Source organism: Chiloscyllium plagiosum, chromosome 17 (genome assembly GCF_004010195.1).
Source record: "Chiloscyllium plagiosum isolate BGI_BamShark_2017 chromosome 17, ASM401019v2, whole genome shotgun sequence".
Lineage (NCBI taxonomy): Eukaryota > Metazoa > Chordata > Chondrichthyes > Orectolobiformes > Hemiscylliidae > Chiloscyllium > Chiloscyllium plagiosum.
Window position 1 is genome coordinate 61,841,630 of NC_057726.1, and position 22,095 is coordinate 61,863,724.

General features: G+C 40.2%; 1 protein-coding gene across 1 annotated transcript in view; it reads left to right on the top strand.

The window, feature by feature from the left end:
- The first annotated feature begins 203 nt into the window (after positions 1 to 203).
- ogfod1 (2-oxoglutarate and iron-dependent oxygenase domain containing 1) overlaps positions 204 to 22,095 on the top strand; it is a 34,791-nt gene continuing 12,899 nt past the window's right edge. The window contains exons 1-7 of the mRNA XM_043707306.1: positions 204 to 451; positions 2,762 to 2,910; positions 3,895 to 3,941; positions 4,754 to 4,854; positions 8,977 to 9,093; positions 11,417 to 11,508; positions 19,070 to 19,198. Coding sequence (XP_043563241.1) covers positions 298 to 451; positions 2,762 to 2,910; positions 3,895 to 3,941; positions 4,754 to 4,854; positions 8,977 to 9,093; positions 11,417 to 11,508; positions 19,070 to 19,198 — 789 coding nt within the window. The 5' untranslated portion in view covers positions 204 to 297. The remainder of the gene's footprint in view (positions 452 to 2,761; positions 2,911 to 3,894; positions 3,942 to 4,753; positions 4,855 to 8,976; positions 9,094 to 11,416; positions 11,509 to 19,069; positions 19,199 to 22,095) is intronic.

Here is a 22,095-nt window from a genome sequence, read left to right on the forward strand (position 1 = left end):
TGTGTGCAATAACATCTCTACACAGAACGACTAAAAATATCAGCAGCAAACGATGAACCAGAGTGACTGCAGTCCTGTCTGCTCCCAAAGGGGCTGCTTTATCTCACCACTCCACCATCTGACTGAAACGGCGCTGTTCTCAGTGGGCTACAACTCCACTGTAATCTGCAAGGTGGCGCTGTTGGAGGAGGTAACAGTTTGGGCTGGCGAACCGGGTGTTGCCGGGAAATGTAGTCCGAGGCGAGGCAGCGGCTGGAGGTGACAGCCTGGGCTTGGAACATCTCGTCCGGACTTGGAATGAGCTCTAAGAGGGCACGGAGTGATCCTGGCAGCTGGATCGGAGGGAAGCGGCAGCTAAAAGAGCGGGAGCTTGCGGAACTGAATCCTCTGCTGTCGGAAGCGAAGGAGCAAGTGAGGGAGGCCTGGAGCCGGGGACTCGAGTACTCACATGGTGAGGGGAAGCGAGAGGGACAGCCTTGGGAAGGCAATAAATTGGAAAAAGGGAGTAATTAGAGTAATCAATGCTGGCGAAACAATTCCAAAGTCTTATGTGTTCACTGGGTGCTCTCGTGATGGGCAGAAGACGATGAAGCACATAATGCAATAAACAAATACAGAAATCGCTGGAAAAACTCTGGTAGCATCTGTGGAGAGAAAGTAGAATTAACACTGAGTCAAGTGATTCTTATTTGTTTCAATGTTTAAATCACATAATGCAGTATGACAGTACAATGCAGCGTTGATGGGGTGGTTTATTGACGGTGTGATGGCTTTAACTGGCACTTTTTTTTCTGTGATTGTAATTATGACTAAGCTAACAGCGTTAGCCATCACTGTGCTTGTGATATTAATAACAATGTCTGAAGTTCGCGTGTGTGCAGTTAAATGAAGAAATGCACAAGTTGCTGTTCGTGATTTCATTTCCCTACAGGGTGCGCTGTTGAAGTTCTCTGGATTGAAAACAATTAGAAGTTAGCGAACTGACAATTTTGTACTTAGTCTCGCTGTAAAATCCTTTGACAAGGTTATACCTTGTTGATTAAGATGTATCTGATCTTCCAAGCTCAAATTACTGAGCAGCTTCAGTGTCAGTGAAAAACAAATACTTATGATCAAAAGTGAAAATTTGACTGCATTTTGCCTGCTAATTTCTTAGCATGGCTATTCATTGTGCCTCGGTATGTGACAATAAATTCGATTCAGTTCAATTCAATTTGCTGCAGATGGGAATGTTACAGTCTGATTGCCATTCTCAATGATACCACTGCTGGATTTTGCATTTGGCACCAGATTCAGATAATATTGAGAAAGTGGAAAGCCATGTGGAGGTACCAATGTTGGATTGTGGTGGACAAAGACACAATGCCAGGTTATAGTCCAGCTACCAATGTAACACCAGCTAGCTACCTGACGAAGGAGCAGTGTTCTGAAATCTAGTACTTCCAAATAAACCTGTTGGACCATAACCTGGTATTATGTGATTTTTAACAATATCTTCATGGGCAGCTTCTATGAGGTCAGTAGTGAGTGCTGTTGCTTCACTGACAACCATGAAATCCAGAGCTTATGATCAGTGAAAGTAAGATCTGATTGCAACTCTTGTGGTAGATCAGGGAGGTCTCCTACTGTTCCAAACAACATTTACCCCTCAACCACTCCATTAAAAGTGAATAAACTGGCAATTTATGTCTGCACTTTGTTTGAGAGAGTGCTGTGGGAAACACTGTCTGTATCTGTATAACAGTAGTAATTATATTGTGAAAGTATTTTGAATAATAAGAACAAAGTTTTGAATGCAGAACAATTCATGGTATAACTGGTGAACATTCAGAAATGTGTGGGTTAATCAAGGGCAATTGAGATGGATTTGTTAAAAGAATGTCATGTTTTGCAAATTTAATAGGATTTTAGTTTGCCGAGATAGCTGGATGGAAAAAGGAATGCATTAAGATCTGTGTGTAGATCTGTGTATTAATAAGTTGTCTTACCAAATCGCTTGTGAGAAAACAATAAGTGTTTGGTGAGGAAATACAATGAGCTTCAAAATCGCAACACGCATAGAAAAGGTTGGTGGACTGACAGGAAACCAGAAGTTAGAGAAAATAGATGTTTCCTTTCAATATGTATTTTGGCATGTTAGTGGTGTTTTCACAGTTCAAGGGCTGGAAACATAAATTCAAGGCATGCAATCTAGGGATGCACTTATGTTTCATTTATGATGAATTTCTATATTGACAGTAGAATTGCTGACAAGCAAGCTCTACTATTCTCTTGTCACCGAGGCTACAGTATGAATCTGACATCTGGTGCTCAGTTTCTCTTGGAGGGAAGTGCTATGAGGTTTTCCAAAGGTTGCACCCTCTTCAGGAGGGGTCAGATAATTGAGTGCAACTTTGGTGTCAAACCTCTGTCATAAAGTGCACAGGGAGTCTAATGGACTCATTGAATGTGTTTTTTAATTTGAGTGTATTTGATTTAAAGGCAAAGAGAGTGTAAATGAACTTAGTGACCCAACCTGAGAGTTCAAATGCTAATGGCCAGAAAGAGAACTCTGCATATCAAGCCAGGGAGTTATAAATGAGAGAACACTAGTGTAACGGTGTACAGAGATTTCATAGCCTTGAAGGGTCTGCTAAGCGAACATATGTTTTTATTCTTGCAGATGCTTAATGTTAACAAAATGTTACTTTTCTGTAATTTATGAAAACAAATCTGTTCCTTGCCAAGGTACTTACTGGAATCTTTGCTTCTCCCTTTGCAGAAAAGGGTCTCATACTGGACACACAGCCATTTGCACATTGTGTGATACCAAATTTTGTCCAGAGTCAAAGATTCCTGGTGGGCCTTCAGAATGAACTTCTGCAGCTGAACTTCTATGACAAATCGAACGATCTCTATAAATTCAAACAGGTAAGAAACAGATCTTTGGAAGGAGAGAGATAGCAAATGGGCAGGAAATTTTGATAATCTGAATAACAATCAAACTGAGCCATGGAATTAATAGTTCCATTATTTGCAGACTGTATTGAGTGAAATGACTTCATGGTGCTATGACCATTTAGGAGTAATGACAGCTAAGAGATTTTCTGTATGGCAGAAGGATCACTTACTGTGGTGTGATGAAGGACTTCAGAATCACAATGCAGAAGAGTGGAGTGGACACATTGAAGTGATAAAGTGCGATGAACGAGATAACTGATTAATTTGCAGTTTTATAATGTTTTTTCACAACGTCAGAAGATCTTGAAACCTTTTGTAGGCGGTAAAACTTTTGACATGCAGTCACTATTGTAATATAGGAAGGTCTTCATGCAGCAATATTCTTCAAATGATGTAGATGAGGGGATGCCAGTAAAGTGCAAACCCTGGAATAACGTTAGGTGTGGTGATTCTTGTTCAGTAGTGTGGTGAAACGGTTAAAAATTATGTCCCAATACATGTGTGAATCTAAATGTAACACATGAGTAGATATACTGGAATAACATAAAATGAGGTAATTGGATCCAGAATGATGTACAACAAACAAATTACTTGTTCAATCTATCCATCTACAACTACAGTTGTCATATCTCATCTCTTAGGACAGATTTTTTAAAATATTTGCATATGCACTGATATATTAGTGGAGCCTGAGTAGAAAAATCTTACTAGGTACATCTGAACCTCCATATTGTGCTGTCTGAAATGGCTGTCTGTAAACATCGGTGAGATGTGATTATAAGTATAAATTTTCACACAATTGACAAAATTGACAATGAGATTGTAGATGTGACCAATCAGAGCTAATTGAGTTCCAGGTGTAGATAATAAGGGAGATGTGCGAGATATAAATTTTCAGGTGGAATGACAATGTTGAAATTTTCGAAAAAATAATATATTCCATTCCTTTGACAGTCTGATGACCTCCGGAAGAAGAAAGAATATCACATTTCAGCATTAAGGTGAGTCACTGGGAACATATCTTTTCTGAGCTTGCTAAGAGCACAATTTGAACTGGTTTATTGGACTGGAATGCAGTGTGTTTTCAAGTAGGTTTTCCTTGTTGCACCACTGATTTTCAATTGAGTAGTCATGAGTATGCTTTGTACATGTTGTAGATGTGAACCTGGCACCTCTGAGAGCAAGCTGCTGCTGCACAATTGGGTGAATTGAAGTAAGGAACAAACTAGTTAGAAGAATTAATCACAGAAAGTACGCTATTTATTTATAATGCTTTAAGAAGTAAATTGATCTCAGCCATGTTATTGCACAAAAGCCCAGTTATTGTTGCTTTCATTTGATTTGTGATGTCTGCACGTGAATGTTTCTTAGGTGCAAACTCTTGGAATCACTTCTAAATATATTTTTTCTGCCTTTTCCAAAAAATATTTTCTCCTTTGGCCTTTTGTACTGGGCCTTTCTCTGGCTCAGACTGATTAATGTAATCCTTAATTTTTATATTTGTTTGGACAAGCCTTACCCCCATATTGTTAGCAGCTGTTTTCGTCCCATACACCATTCTGATCTCTACAAAATGTTTTCTCCCAGACCCTCAATTATGTTTCCTTTCTGAGACATTCACTAATCCCCTCAATGCCTGATTGCATTATGTTCCCTCCAACAATTCCAGTGATTAAACTGTTCATAATATGTGATAATTTCTTTTGCAGTTAGTCCATGAATATTCTGAATGACTCTCGAGTTTGTATTTCATTACCATTGCTTTACACATTGCAAGAGCTTTAAAAAGTATCTGTTTTTTTTCTCTTTCTAGGAAGGTGCTGTTTGAAGATTTTCGGACATGGTTATCAGATATCATTGGTATAAAACTAGAAAGCACAGTGGATTTATCCTGTGCTAAATACGAATATACAGGTATATGACATTCAGTAAATAGTGTTTTGCACTGAGTATCGTTAATACATATTATTTTACTGGGTGTATTGCATTGTTACAAAATGGAGACAGGCAGCCAATCCAAATCGGCCTTTCCATCTCTGTATTTGCAGCACAGTAAAATTAAAATCTTCAAAGATCTTCAAAATTGAGTCCAATACTTCCTAACCTGTCTTAGAGTCATAGAGTTGTACAGCATAGAACCAGACCCATCAGACGAATTCGGCCATGCTAACCAAATATCCTAAATAGTTCCATTTGCTAGCATTTGGCCATATCCTTCCAAACCCTTCCGATTCATTGATTGATCCAGATGCCTTTGAAATGTTGTTATCGTACCAGTCTCCACCACTTCCTCGAGCTTCCCGTTCCATACACACCCAGCCTCTGCATGAACAAGTTGCCCAACAGTTCCTTTTAAACCTTTTCATCTCATTTTAAACATATGCCATCAGGTTTTGCACTCCCCTTCCCAAGGAAAAAGACCTCAACTGTTCACCCTGTCCGTGCTTTTCCTGGTTTTATAATTTTTGAATAACCAATCCCATCTTTGCAAATAATCAATTTCACACACCAGCTTGTACCTTCAACAAAAGACTTCATGATTTGTTAACATTGTAACTTTAAGTAGGGGAAAATTAAAGATTGAAATAATCCAATTTGTCTATGCTATAAGCTGAAAAGCCTTAGGTTTTAGTCCCATTCACACAAAGGACAAACAAACATAGTTAAGGGGCAAATAAAATCAAATAAGGAAACTGACCAGATTCCATAAGTTGTTTCTTTGATGCATTGTTCCATGAGCATAGATGTTGTTTTCTTGGTTCATTTTCTGAAGATGCCAGTCATGGTTAGCTTTTCAGTTCACTCAGATAAAGGCAGTAATTCTTTAAACTTAGTTTTCTATCCTCTGAGCTTCCAGCAACTGCTCAAGGGAGGTGAGACAGCGAGCTTTAAAATCCTCAGGCAGTACCATCAACAATCAGATTCCTTTTCACAGGAAAACCAAAAGTCCAGAACCCAGTCCAAACTCTGACCACTCCCTGACTGACTGAATCTTCCACGAGGTCCCAGATACCTTCAATATTTGCCATCTGCTTGAACGTAAGGTCTTTTCCAGACTTGGTGGAACCAATCGCCAGGTATTGACCTTGTTAAAACCAACTTCTGCTTTCTGTTTAAGCATAATAGTGTTCCCTGGTAAAGATGCATCTGCAGAACCTTCTGATCAGGAACCAACCTGCAATTAGCTTCCAGGTTTAGCCTCACAAATGAACAAAAGCTTGATTTGTCTGTTTTAATTTTAATGCAAGCTGTGATCCCACAGTCTAAAGTCATCTTCAGCTCACAGTTCTCAGCTCCAAGCCAAAATTGCTAAAAGAATAAACATTAGGTAATTAAAATCTCAGAAGAGTTCTAACAGTATGTATGCAAGATTATTATGCATATGGTATCACAAAGGCACGGTTTCATTACACTCTGCTATATCGTGTGTGACGTTTAATTTGCATTTTATTGAAACAGGAACATTACATAAATGGTATAAGGTTGAAGATACATGCAATTTCTCTCTGTGTCCAATCCCCATCCAGATTATTGGAAGATTCTTTGCTTCTTCATTCAAAGGAGGTGTGAACAATTCCATCCAGCACCAATGTCCTTTACCTTACTGAGGTCATTGTCACTGTGAACAATTTTTCCTTTAACTTGTCTCATTTCTCCAAGTTAAAGATGTGGCTGTTGGTACCTGCATAAGTCCCAGTTATGCCTATCTCTTTGGCATATACGGAACACTCCTTGCTCCAGTCCCACTCTTGTCTTTTTCCAGTACATCAATTACATCAAAAGTGCTGCCTGCTTCTGTCATTTGGAACTGGGAAAATTTAATCAAATTTTGCTTCCAATATCCATCCTTTTCTGATCTTCACTTTGTCCATCTGTGACTCTTTCCTTCCCTTCCTTGATTTCTCTAATTCCATTTCTCAGGATAGGCTGGTCACCAATAGCCAGTACAAGCCTACTGATTCCCACAGTTAACTTGACTACACTTCCTCTCACACTGCTTCTGCTAAGGATCATATTTCATTCTCCCAGTTTCTCCAATTTTGTTGAATTTGTACGGCTGATATATTCCACAGGGATGCCTCTGACAAAATGCTTTTTTCTTCAACTCAGGATTTCCTGCCACTTTGGTTGTTGTGGCCATCAGCCTTTTCCCATTCCACACACTTCTACCCTCATCCCTTGGCCTCCCTTCTTGAACAATGATAATTTTTTTGTCTTCACTTTCCAACCCACCAGCTTTTACGTTCAACTGATCATCTTCTTCCAACAGGATGCTCTAAACAAACACCTCTTACCATCCCCTTCCCTGTCAGGATTTTACAGGGACCACATCCTCCATGACACCTGATCCAACCTTCCTTTGTTCCGAACACTCCCTGTCACCATCCTGATGCATTTGGAGAAGGTATAAGTCCTTTACAACTCACTGTCCAAACACATCATCTAGGTTATGTGTTATTTAGGTCATAAAGACTTGTAATTCTTTAATTTATCTACTGTATTCATTGCTCACAATGTGGTCCTTGCAAATTGACAATACTAAACATAGATTATGCTACCACTTTGTGGAATACCTCTGCTGTGTCTGTAAGAATGACCACCATATTTTAGCCACTTGCCATTTCAATGTACCATCTTGCTAGTATGCTAACATTTCCAATCTTGGCTTGATGCAATGCTATAGCAAAGCCCTATTCAAGTTAGAAGGACAGCGCCCCATTTTCTGTTGGGTACTTTTGTTGTTGCTTGAGTGAAAATAGCTGATCAGGACAGTGTGAGTGTTCTCTGTTTTGTTGTCCACTAAACTCAGAACATGGATGTATTTGATTTTGTGTTAGAGGATGGACTTTTTCGATCATGCAACACTGTTTAATTACACACTGGAATATGGGAAGGAATATATTGGAGCGAAACCAATTCTTATAACCTAAGTACCAAGAAATGAATGCTGCCAAATAAGCTGAGCTGATGTTTATTTTTGTTGGAGTAGGAACACTCTGATTTCCTGTGAAGGCTGACTTGGAAGCATTTTGCACACACCAGCTGTGAGTGCTAACCCATGTTATTAGTGTTTTGCACAAAATGCTCTTTCTCATATGAAACAGGATGTGAAATTAAGGTTAAGTCATCATTGCCCCACCTGATCATAGGCTGCTCCCTCATTAAAGGGCGGTAACTGACAGTGATTTATCCTGAGAGTTCCCGTACTCTCTGAAAGTGGAGTCACAGGTAGACAGGGCAGTGAAGAAGGGTTTTGGCACACTGGCCTTCGTCAGTCAGGGCATTGAGTATAGAAGTGGGGAAGTTATGTTGCAGTTATATAGAATGTTGATGAGGCCGCACTTGGAGTATTATATTCAGTTTTGGTTAACTTGTTATAGGAAGGATGTTATTAAACTGGAAAGATTGCAGAAGAAATTTACAACGCTGTTACTTGATCTCAGTGGTGGAGTTACAGGGAGCGGTTGGACAAGCTAGGACATATTTCTTTAGAGTGTAGGAGAATCGGCGGGTTTAGCGGGGTGGTGTCCTTATTGAGGGGTATAAGATCATGAGAGGCTTGGATAGGGTGAATACACTCAGTCTTTTTCCCAGGGTTGGGGAATCAAGGGCAATAGTTTAATGTTTGAGGGGAAAGAATAAAAGGGAACCTGAGGGGCAACGTTTTTACACACAGGCTGGTACACATATGGAATGAGTTGCCAGCGGAAGTGGAGGAGGGGGGTACATTAATAGGCATGTGGACAAATACATGGATAGAATATGATTAGAAGGATATAGGCCAAGTGCAGGGAAATGGGGTTAACGTGGGACAGACATTTTGGTCGGCATGGACCAAGTTTATGCCAAATGGCCTGTCTCCATGTTGTAGGACTTTATGACTCTCTGCCTCAGGTGATGGGAGAGTTAACAAAGAGGATTCTTCGTGGTAAGCTCAACTGGTGTGGGAATTTGAATCCATGCTGATTGTGTCACTATTAATCTGAAAATGAAATGCTTAAACCGTGCTGAAATTTAAAACTGATGCATTTACAGATGTGTTGCTGTGTCACGATGATGAATTAGAAGGGCGGAGAATAGCATTCATCCTGTATCTTGTTCCTGAATGGGGAAAATGCGATGGTGGAAATTTGGACCTTTATGGTGCAGATGGTGAGTAGTATTAAATAAACATAACTGAATGTTCCAAGTTTAACACTGACCCAGTAATGTCTCCATCCCAGAAATATTTAACTGACTGCCATCATAATTCTGGGTTTCAGTTTTGTGTTGAACTTAACAGCAATTGTTGAGATTTGTAAGTTCATGGATATCCCTGGCCTGGATGCTTGGTATTACCATTGTGTTATCACAATGCAGCCATGCAAATGTTAGTACTATGCGTTAATACTATTGGTAGTATTCGGAGTCTTTATGGACACTGAGGTTATAGCAGGGTAAATGGACCTGACAGGACTTGGTTGAGCTTCTAATGCAATTCAGAATTAAAGGCTCAGGTGTTCTCGTGACCAGAGAGTTACAGGAAACAGCGTAGATTGAGATGCGCATTTGAACCATACAGAATCCCAGATGCAGCAGACACCTTGAGAATTGTCGAGGAAATCAAAGAATCTGATTGGCAACTAGCCACGAAACGACATGACCAGCTATCCTTAGTAGCCACACACGCAGATGACAAGCAACATGAATTCGACTGGGACAACACTACTATTATAGGACAAGCCAAACAAGAACAGCCAGGGAATTCCTAGAGGCATGGCTCTCATCCACAGATTTAATCAATAAGCACATCGACCTGGACCCAATATACCGACCACTGCAACGGACAGCTGGAACTGACAACCGGAAGCGGCAGATTCAAACCACTATAAATGCCGGAGGAAAAATCACAGAAGTGCTTCACAGGAGGCTCCTAAGCACTCAGGATGTCACCTAGACAGGGGACAAAACGTCTGCAACACAAATTCCCAGCTCGGCAAACAGAACCACAACAACGAGCACCCGAGCTACAAATCTTCTCACAAACTTTGAATCTGATTGGCAATTACCCTGCTGAAAATCCCTGAAAACGTTTTAACATTAGAGAATTTGTTGGGTTCTAAATCAATTAAAATAATTGCCTGAGAAAAGTTAGAGAATTAAGACTTATTCTAACTCCCCTGATAATTGATTCCCTGACTCATTACTCAACAGCCTCCCCTCCAGCCCCAACCCCAGCCAACATCAGGGCAAGCACCCCTGACCTGAAAGCTTAGAACCTGAGCCCCAACCGGCCTGAAGTCTCGAACCTGACATCCTCTGCCACCAACCTGACTTACCCAATACCTTTTGGCTGGGTTGCACCTCCAGGACCTGATTGGAAGCCCTTGGACCTTGCACCGACTTCTAACTGCTAGCCTGATAACCCTGGAATCAACAGCCCCTCCCTGTCCTGTCAGTATCACAGGACCTGACCCCCAGCATCTGCCTGTGATGACTGCTGGGATCTGAACCTCCTATCTGCTTCAGATGTCACCCTCTCCTCCCCCACCATTGGACCAAGCCCTCTCACCTCTGGTCTGACCTATCCTCCTGTCACTCCCCTCTTTTCTTCATCCACCCCTTAATCCTGGCACCACCACCACTAACACCAAACCAACCTAAGCATTCCATCACTTGCTTGGTACCCTACCTGTTTACCGACTGCCGTCTTACTGTCATGCCTGCCCTATAGACTCACTCTTCACAGCAGTTGTCTAAGTGGCTGGACATTAAATGCAGAATACGGTGCACGAACAGTTGCAGTTGGAGCATGGCTTTTACAAGGGTACACTTTGCTCATAGATTAATGGAATTCTGGCCAGATGGGAGGCGTCTGCCCAGAAATTTCCAGCTCAGAAACCATCTAAACATATTGAAGTCAAATCCAATCAGGCATGGAAGTGTTTTGGACTCTGGGTGGAATATCTGCATCAATATGACCAGAATTAAATGGAGAAAATGCAAAATTTTGTTTTATGTAAACTGGTGAATCACATACAATGTGTCCAGAATGTCACTGCCTGTATTCAAGGTGTTATGTCAGAAACCTCTTTTTTTTTTGTATGTCGTTCTGGCCTTCTACCACTAACCGAGGGGAGATTTCAAAGACTAAGTTTTAATCGTTTGAATGTGGAATGATTGAAAATCTAAATTAGAATTACGTCCAATCATCTGAAATCCAACTCAGTTCTGAGGTTGAAAATTTCTCGCATCAGATACAGATATGGATGATGCATAGATTGATTTGTCTTTATTTCGCTTGCAGTCTCAAATTCAACATTAGGACAGAATTGGAGGTAGTGTGGGGCAGAAGTTTGCGTTTCATGACTCTAATAAGAGCTGAACACACAATTGCAGCACAGTTTATAAATAGCAAATGAATAAAATTAGCCTGCATTTATGACTCAGAATTTTAGCCTTACAATCATCCAACTGAATTTATTGTCTTTTACAGATCACTATCAGCCTCAGCAGATTGTCAAATCTCTAACTCCTTCATGGAACACATTAGTTTTCTTTGAGGTTTCCCCTGTGTCTCACCATCAGGTACAGATCCAACGATGTTTCAGATCATCCAAGTGATGACCATTTGTGATCAAACTGTGCATAATAATATGGAAATTATTTGGTTCTTTCTTCCAGTTACATTGACGGGATGGTTCTGCAAAGTGTTTTGGATTTATTATGCTTCTTGAATGCCTGTAACATTATGAAAGTGGGTTTCCCAATATGAATCCCTTTGCGAGAAGAATGGGGATAAAAGAATGCTAGGGAATTCATGAAGCAGTCAGTGCATAGGAAGAGGCACATGCTTTGCATGCAGTGATTGTGTAGAGCTGACTATGTAAATTCTAGGTCCATAGACAGCCAGAATAGAGTTATACTCGATGCTGCACCAGTTAAATGTGTCAAACTGCCTGTGGTTAATTGTCCCCTTGGATGCTATTACTCATTCAAGACAAGTTGCAATTCTCATCTGCAGAAGTGTGCCCTTCTCACTGCTACCCCCTTTTTGTCGGACTTATACTTCACTGCCCATTAAATAGAGTTGAATGTCCAAAATCGGGCTCAGTGGAACTTGTTCACTCAGTAAATAAAAGTTTAAGATTTGGTTTGATCTGTGCCCTTATGGATAGAACTAGATAAACATTGCAGCACCAAAAGGCCTGTTCAGCCCATAGTATATTTACCAGCTGAATGAACTGGCCATCCATTTTAATCCCTTTTTCCAGCACATGGTCCATAGCCTTGTAGGTTACAGTGCTTCATGTGCAGATTGAATTTCCTTTTAAATGAGGTTTTCCACCCAACTATTGGAACTGGATAGCAAATTCCAATACTTGTTATCAAAATATTTTTCCTAATGTGCATGCTCATCCTTCTAACAGTCACTTTAGATCTGTGCTCTCTGATGGATAAACAGATCTTTCTTGTCTTTGTTATCAAAACCCCTTATTATTTTGTACACCTCATTTTAAATAGCCCTCAGCTTCCTCTGTTTTAAAGGAAATAATGCTTGCTAATCCAATCTTCTTTTTATAAATACAAATCCTGGCAACATTTTTGTAAATTTCCACTATGCTGTCAACAGAGCAATTATATTCTTACTGTAAGCACTGTCCAGAAATCTCCAGCTGTGGCTTAACCGGTGTCTTAAATAGTTCCAGCATTATATCCCTGCTTTTGTATTCAGTACCTCCTGCAATAAAGGAAACCACTCCTTATGCTTTCTTTACCACCTTATCTACCTGTCCTGCCACTTCAGGGGATCTGTTAACAACCACTCCAAGATCTTTCCCTTCCTCTACCCCTCTTGATGCCATCCCATATATTTCCTTGCTTTGTTTTCCCCCACCAAATGCATAAACTCATAGCTCTTCAGATAATTTGCCGTATTTCCAACCACTCGACCAAACTGTTGATATCATCCTGTAGCGGACAGTCATCCTCTTCACTGCCTGGCAAATTATTATGTTGAGTGCAATTTTCTCAGTCGTGGTTCCCATCTTTAAATCCATCATTAACAAATGCCACAAACAGCAATACTGAACTCTATGGAACACCATTGGAAATCCTTTGCCATTCCTAATCCATCTGTTAATCGTTGTTTTCTACCACTGAGTCAATTTCAGATCCATTTCACCACATTCCCCTGTATCCCATGAAATTGAATTTTTCTGAACAGTCTGCCATTTAGGACCTTGTCAAATATCATACTAAGGTTCATATTGATGACATTTGCTGCACTACCCTCATCCTTCCTCCTTATGTCATCAAAAAATTCAATTAAATTAATAAGGCTTGACTTGCCCTAACATAACTGTGCTGACCACTTCTGAATAATATGTGCCTTTCCAAGTAACAGTCAGTCCTATCTCACGTGCACTCTAGTAATTTGCTCGTATCCAGGTCAGTAACTCACTTATAATTATTTGCTTATCCCTGAATAATAACAGAATTATATTCACAGACGTCCAATCCTCTGTTATCTTGCCTGTATCTAATGAAGTTTAGTAAATGAACTTCCAAGCATCTGGTATTTCTTCCCTGTTTCTTTTAACAGGCAAAGCTACTTTTCATCCTAGTAATTTGTACTATTGGGTTTCTGGTTTGTGATCAGTAATTTCCTGATTTTTAGGTGGTTCGAATCACCCCCAGGTCCTAGGTTCTGACTTTGGACTTATTTAGGGAATGTGAAATGAAGAAGGCAGTAGACAGGTGTTTCAGGGCAAAAGAATCCCTATTTAGCTCCAAACAGATAAGTATAATATGAGAAATAAAAAGTCAAATGCGATAAAACAGTGAAATTGACACAGTTATACAGAGTACAGTAATTACATTCACCATCAAGTTAAACAGAGGTTAAAACACTCTTCAGTTTTAATCACAGACACTTTCTTCAGGTTTCCTATACTTGGGGTCCATTCACTGCCTGCCTTCCCCTCCCTGCTGGCTAGATTAGAAACCTTGTGTCTTGAGAGTTTTACCTCACCATTGGGGAAAACACAGTGTTGAAGTACGTCCAGTTGCTGAGGTTCTTGCCATTGGTTCTCTTGGCTTGGAACAGGCCTGTGTCTGGCAGCTCTTGTTTGGTTAGTGCTTGGTTGGCTGGATAGTGCTTGGTTGGCCCTCTCAGATGCCCTTTGTTGCGATGGTGCTCTTGGTTTGGCCTCCTGACTTAGCTTCTTGGTGGTTCTTGGTTCCGAAGCTACTTGTTGGGGCTGGAAGCTTTGGGGAAACTGTTTCTGTAGGAGCTTGATGTTGGAAAAAGCTCTCTCTCCCACATCAGGGCTAGCAGTTTATACAGACTGCGTGCCCCCTTATTTCCCCTCAAATCTGTGTTGCCATTATGTTTATGATGTTCCCTTTTGGGGTCAATTGGCTTCCTGATTATGAAGAGTAGGTGTGAATGTATTTTGATTAAGTGGAATATCTGGTATCACTGTGCATGAGTGTTGGTTGAAGGTGATCTGCTAAAGCCCCATTCAGTCTGGGTTGGATGAAGTTAAGTCAAAAAGTGTGGCGCTGGAAAAGCACAGCCGGTCAGGCAGCTCCCACTCCACTTTGCTCCCTCACAGGGTCACTGTCTCTGTGACTCCCAGGTATGAGTAATTCTGGAGCACCCACGACTTTGTTCCCTCATGGGGTCACTGATACGATGCTGTCTGGCTGTGCTTTTCCAGCGCCACACTTTTTGACTCAGATCTCCAGCATCTGCAGTCCTCACTTTCTCCTGGACGAGGTTTAGGTCTGGTTGATTGTTCTTTTAGAGAGAGTGTGTGTGAATTGGATTTTCGGGTTTAACAATGGTTCCAGACTTCTCTCTGTACCTTGTGCATTTTCCCGAGCCCAGCCCAGCTGCCAACCTTGTTCTTTTACTTTTAAAAGTTATTTGGAAAGTCCAGGATTTTGGAATAGTATTTCAGAATATGGAGATTTTTTGCTGAATCCAACACTACCTTGCTGGAATTTCTGCACAATCCTTCTCTTTTGTGAAGACAGGATCAAAATACTCACTAAAAACCATGCCCACATCTTCTGTCTACACACAAAAGTTACCACGTGCATTTCTGATCAGCACAACTTTTTCCTTTGCCATCCTCTCCTCTAAATGTGCCAATAAAGCACCTTTGGATCTTCCTTAATTTTACAGGCTAATATTTTTTCTGTATCCTTTCTTTCCTTTCTAATTTCTTTTTTCACTTTATCCCATTCTTTTCGTTATCATCTAACTTTCCTAAAGTATTACTTTTTGTTTGAGATTGACATATGCTCTACTTTTCTGCATTATTTTACCCTGCATGCTTCTGGATAACCAGGGGCATTTAGATTTGTTGGTGCCACTTTTGTTTTGTGGGCACATGTTTACATTGTGGCTGGAGGTTCTGACTTTTGAATACTGCCCACTGATTTGCCACCAACTTTCTTTTAAGTAGTTGTAACCTGTCCACGTTTTGAGATCATCTCTCAGCTCTGTGAAGTTTGCCTACCTCCAATTTCGAAATTTTATTCCTCATCTAATTTGCCCCTTTTTGTAATGATGTTAAATCTAAGTGTATTATGATTACAACCTCCATAATTGTCAGCCACGACAATTTCATTCACCTGCCTGACTTTATTTCCTAAGACTTATTCTAGAATTAGAACATATTCATTGGGATATTTTTTTGGTGGTTAAGAAAGTTATCTTGAATGTAGTTCGAGATTTGTGTACCCTGTGCCCATTACATTGTTTGAATCCCAATTGTTGGTTGGATCATTGAAATCCCCAACTATATTACCATATTGTTTTTGCACTCAGCAACTTGCTGAAAAAATTGCTTCTCTAACTCTCTCCCATGATTTGAGGGTCCTATCTAGGTGCATACCAAGTAGTTTGGCTGCCCTTATTTTGTTTCTGAGCTCAAACCATTTGGCCTCATTTCAAGCTTCAATTAGTATATTATCCTTCATCATAACTGAGGGATTTATTCTTTAACTGATAATGCCCCACCTTCGGCTTTTTAAATCCCTTTTATTGTCCTTGCTGAATACTCGCTATGTAGGGATGTTGAGCTGCCACTTCTGCCCTCTTTAAGCAAAAAGTTTGTTACATCAGCGATATATGCCCTCAGATTATTGGTTTGATTTAATACACTCTTCTATTTAGATATTGTTATAACGCAGAGGTCACACCCGTCTACTAATTAAAACTAAAACACCTAGAGAAGTTTGCCTCGCTTTGTAATCTGTTAAAAGTGTGAGTGAAAGAAAAAACCTCTTTCCACAGTTTCCAGAAAAAAATAACAATTTATTTTCCTAACTCTAACGGTGAATACTAAGCAAAGACTATTGACAAATCCAAGCCCCTTTTTCTTCACTAATCACTATCTTACCCTGCTCTGTGAAAATGCTGCTCCAATACCACAATTATTAAAGATTAAATCAACTTAATCTCTCAAAGTTATTATAATCTCTAAAGCTGTCTTCCTTCCAGTCTTCCCAATCTGGTGCTTCCTTCCATTCTTCCATTTTTGCTGTCTTCTTCCTCGGTTGTCCTCTTACTTTTTACTGCTTTTACTGGAAAACGTATCTTTGAGAGACAGTGCCTTCTGAGGCATTTCTTTTTTGAGAGCCCTTTCAGATGACATGTGCTCTCATGTTCGATGGCAGTTCCTCTGGCCAATTTTTCAACTGCCCTAGTTTTTATGCCCCTGATTACACCTGAAATTCTTATAGTCTGATTGGGTTCAGGCTGTCAACATCATCAGATTTTAAATTCGATTGGCTTTGAAGGACTGAGTGTTTGGTTTAAATCAGTTGGTCAGATTTGAATTTTTGTCAAAACCACAACTTAGCTATCCATTTAACAGCCAATTGTTATCTATTATTTCTCCCAGCTGTTCTGTATATTGGCAGTGTTTCCTGTACCTTAAACTCAAAAAAGCACTTTGTCTTAAAGTGACCATACACTCTTTCGATGTGGTAATAATACTGTCATTTTTATGTGCGGCACGTTTTAACCTGTTTCCTTGCATTTCAGAGTCACTCCCATGCCTACCTCCCATTCCTTGCTTTGAGTTTGCCCCCCTGTCCGATGTCTATGCCCGATGGGACATGAAATTACTGCTTTGGAGGTCATGTTTTTCAAACTCCTATCGAGCTCCCTGGAATCTTCTTTCAGAACTTCATCCCTATTCCTACCCAAGTTATTGGTACCAATGTGGATTACCCTATCCCAGAAGAATGTCCTGCAACCACTTTGTATCATACTTTACCTTGGCCATAAAAAGACAATGTACTGTCCTCAAGTCCTCAAGTCATGTCAAATGCCACAGAAACATCTGTCTGCTCTGCAGAATATGCAATCCCCTCTCTCTATTCACTCCCACTTTTTTTTCCCTCAACATGTCCCCTCTTGCTTGGTACATCTGAGCCACTTGTGGTCAGCTGTGGCTGCATGCTCCTGAGGTACCAATACCCTCACCAGTGTCCAAAATGATATACAGAAAAATGGACTTGGAGGAATCCTTGACTGTCTGCATGGATCTCTGAAATCACATCCTGGTCACCCATTCCCTGCTGTTTGACACTTCTAAACTGTGGTGTTACCACCTCCTAAACATGCTATCCATACCGGCATCTGCCTGTGGATGTGCAGTAAAGACTTGAACTATCGCTCATGTAAGAGCGACCTTCACGGTGGCAGTAACAGCATGGAGCTGACGCTGTTTGTTCAAGCAAATTGAACGGTTTATTGCGAGCAGTTACCAGTAAATGCAGGGAGAGGAGTTCCAGATGGACATGCAGGAATACTGGATCCACACTAATTCATGAGCACGAGTTACAGACTTTTATATACAGAAATAAACAACTTGTCTAGCAATCGTCAGCAGTTTGTCTCCACCTCCCTTTCTAGTGTGGTCACGCCTAAGGGCACATCATGTGTTCTTATTTTAGTTTGGTTTCATCAGAATTTTATCAAATAATCAGCTGTTTATTTTGTCAGCTACTTCTGTCCTATTGTCCTGTCTATTCATGTCAGCCAGCTACCTAATGGTAGGACACATTGTCTAACTGAAATATCACGGAGCTGTTGGCCATTTCAACATAGTCAGTAGACTACATTGTTCTATCTGAATAAACCTTGCTTAAGCATTCTCAGTCAACTACTTCATATCTAGTCTCCTATACTTGTGTGTGTGTGCGCGCCTGTGGGAGATTCTTGCCTTTCACGCAAGTTCCAAAACTTGGTGCTGAAGCTTGTGCAGCCTGCAAATGTGTTCATCTGAAACACATGATGTGTCTATGACTTTGCATTATATTGCTGGATGTATAGTCGGCCGACTAAAATGATTTGCCATCTGTCAAATTTTTAAAAAACATTTATTATGATGGACAAAGTTTAAAAATCACACAACATCAGCTTGTAATCCGATAGATTTATTGCTTCCAAACAAACCTGTTGCACAATAACCTGGCATTGTGATTTTTAACTTTGTTCACCCCAGTCCAACACCGGCACCTCATCATGGCTATTATGATGGATGTAGTAGAAAACTTACCGTCACTCACCAATCATTTTCATCTCCCACGCCAAAGTAAGTGTCATTTACAGAGGGTGGAAACAGTAGAATAAGGAAGAATATTTCCTCCCTTCACTGAAGTCGAATTTAACTCACTGTATTTCTATTTTACTCTCTGCACAACAAAAGCAACATGCAGTGCAGACAATGCAGCACTGTGGCATGTCTCTGTTTATGCTTCCTCAAAACAACAAACTCAAACTTAAATAGAAATTTCAGAAATGGTATAATGCTTGCTTCCAATTCAACATCTGACTATGACCTTGTTGGGGTTTGAATGGCAATGTGTACTACCATTTGACATTACAAGCGTGATTTGTAGCTTTTGCACTGGTTTGGTTTCTTTGTCACATAGCAAGGTATAATAGGAATTGTCAGTATTTTATTTCTTATGCAGGAGGGTTTGCCATTTGCAATAACACTCATTGTTATCATGAGAATTAATTAGGCAGCATTTTTTTTTCTTAGTGCAGTGTGCAGAATATTTCACCAAGTTTTACAATTTGATGCTCAATGCTGTGCTGCGTACTTTACCTAATCAGGTGTCTGAAGTTCTGTCGGAGGAGAAGTGTCGCCTCTCTGTTAGTGGCTGGTTCCATGGGCCGTCATTGGAGAGGCCAGCTCGTTACATCGAACCTCTTTCTCAGCGATATCCATATATTGCAAGTGATGTAAGTGCACATTCTTGGTCACAACCAGTATACTAAAGTTTCAATCTGATTAAATTGGCATGCATTTGGGGAATAGGAGCTGAATGCAGCTATGAAATATATTACTATTTCAACTCTTAAGACTCAGTTTCAATTCTACTAGGCAGAGGAGACAAGATGCAAGACCCATGTCCCCCTCATGTTTAAAATTCCCATTCACCTATGGTGGAGAGAGTTCTAGAATTCTAATATCCTTTTTGTGAAAAACTATTTTCTGCTTTCCCTTCTAAATAGACTCGCTTCATTTTTAAGATTATAATTCCGTATTCTTGATTTCCTTCACCAAAGGAAATAGTTTTTCTACACAATCTCATTTAACCTTTCAAGCTTCTCGACCAGATCATCCTTTCGTCTTTTATGCTCCACGGAATACAAGTCATCTTTATATAACCTGTCCTCAAAATGTAATCCTACAAACCCAGTGATCTCATGGTAAATTACAGCACATATTCCAGTTTTGAATTTGAGAAGTATCCTGAGACAGTAGAAATGTCCTAGATTTGTTGATCGTTGGATTTTCCATTTTAGTTTAGAATTTGAAGATTCACTGAACAATCTCCACTTCCATACTTTCCAAAGAGGGGTCTGTGCACCCAAATACGATTGTAAACTGAGATTTTGGGTCTGTAAGCTTCCAGGAAGCAGTGACTGCCATGGAGCTCTGGCATAGTGAGCAGCTGTGAAGAAACTTCAAATCCATGCATTTTTTTCAAACTGTTTCCATGTTCTCAATTACTCAAGGCTCCTGCAGCAGTAAAAATGGTCAGTGTTACTTATCTTTTAATTGCATGAATTCTCCTCATACCCCACTCTAATCCATAGTTGGTGCTCCTCCTATCCTCACCCCATCTTTTACAGGTACCCTGTGACTCATCATCTCTTTCAGCTCTTCTCCCCCACTGCTCTTCTAGGTCTACCACTACTATTCTTACAGATCTTGCACCTCATCCCCAAACAACATAATGTTCTCACAGTTTCCATGGAGGTGTCATGATAATTTTTCAGCAAACACTATACTTTAGTCGTCTTTGCTAACCAGCAAAGTGGAATCCATGTGCTAGTGATCATTCCATATTTCAGTCCTTTAACTGCTACATTCTCACTATTATCCTATTTGGACCTCTGCCAAAATGTGCTGGAACCAGCAAGTGGGTAAAATCTAGTGCAATGCCCAACCTTTTTTTACAAGAAACCTTTGCATCTTTATGTTAATATTGGAAATTATCTAATTATTCGATAATTAAGACAGTTTCACTATGTTCACATATGAGAATTTTATTTTGTTATTAATTTGTGAAAAGTTCTGGAACTTCTCAGTTGTAGGCTGAGCTGTAGTGCAGGAAGAACACCAATAGCAACAGATTCTACAGATGGAGCATGTTAGAATCATAGAATCACTACTGTGCAGAATTAGTCCATTCAGCCTGTTGAGTCCACCCTGACCCCTTTGAAGAACATCCCACCTAGACCCATCCACCTACTCCATCCCGATAACCCTACATTTCCCATGGCTAACCCAGCTAACCTGCACATCCCTGGGTAGTGTGGACAATTTAGCATGGTCAATCCACCTAACCTGTATATCTTTGGACTGTGGGAGGAAACTGGAGCACCCGATGGAAACCCACGCAGACACCGAGAGTATGTACAAACTTCAAATAGACAGTTGCCCAAGGGTGGAATCGAACCCAGGTCCCTGGCGTTGTGAGGCAGCAGTGATAACCACTGAGTGACAGTGCTGCCCCTATGTTTAACATAGTAAAATGGACAAATGCTTCTCAGGATCTTGACATCACAAAGTTAGGACAAATAACCAATGATCAAAGTAGTAGGTTTAAGCAAGGTTCGAAATTCAGAGGGACAGATAATAAGTTGAAGATTTCCAATGCTTAGGGAAAATATTTAGCACAATCAAGAATTAATGCTGTTACAGAGCAGAGCAGGATGCTGACACATTGGTGCCAGCATTGCACTGCCACCAATAAGATAGAGTTAAAAATCACACAGCACCAGATTATAATCCAAAAGTTTATTTGGAACTACAAGCTTTCGGAGCACTGCTCCTTCATCAGGTAGCTAGTGGAGCAGGATCATAGACCATAAAATTTATAGAAAAAGATTATAGTGTCATACAATTGATGTAATATATTGATCAAACCTAGATTGCTGTTAAGTTTTTCATCTTTTAGAAAGGCTTGCAGGTTTTGATTCATTAATATGTAAATCCCAAAACTCCTTTCAAGGTTACTTTCCCAAGATAACTTAAGGTTTTACAAATAAAAGTGACATCTCAGTTCAGACAGTGCATTAAAGGTGTAAGGTTAAAGTCTGTTTGTATTCCAATCTTGAGTCAGACTGGTTCTACTTCCAAAGTGGGAATTTATAAAATCTCACATGGATTGACTGCCTGCGTTGACTGTCTGCAGATTGTGCGCTTCTTCAACAAAATAGAATTTATCTGCAAATACAATTCTGCAAATGCAAACTCAGCCCATAGATGTGTGTGTGTGTGGAAATTATCCTGGGAATGTGACTTGAAAGAAGTTCGGGGATTTACGTATTACGAACCGAAAACCGGCAACCCATTCTAAAAGATGAAAGACTTAACAGCAATCTAGGTTTGTTCAATATATCACATCGCTTGTATGACATTACGATCTTTTGCCATAAATTTTGTATCCTGTGATCCTGCTCCACTACCTACCTGATGATGGAGCAGTGCTGCGAAAGCTTGTACTTCCAAATGAACCTGTTGGACTATAACCTGGCGTTGTGTGATTTTTAACCTTGTCCTCCCCAGTCCAACACTGGCACCTCCCCCTCACCAATAAGATAAACTGTTTGTTTCCTTTCATTAC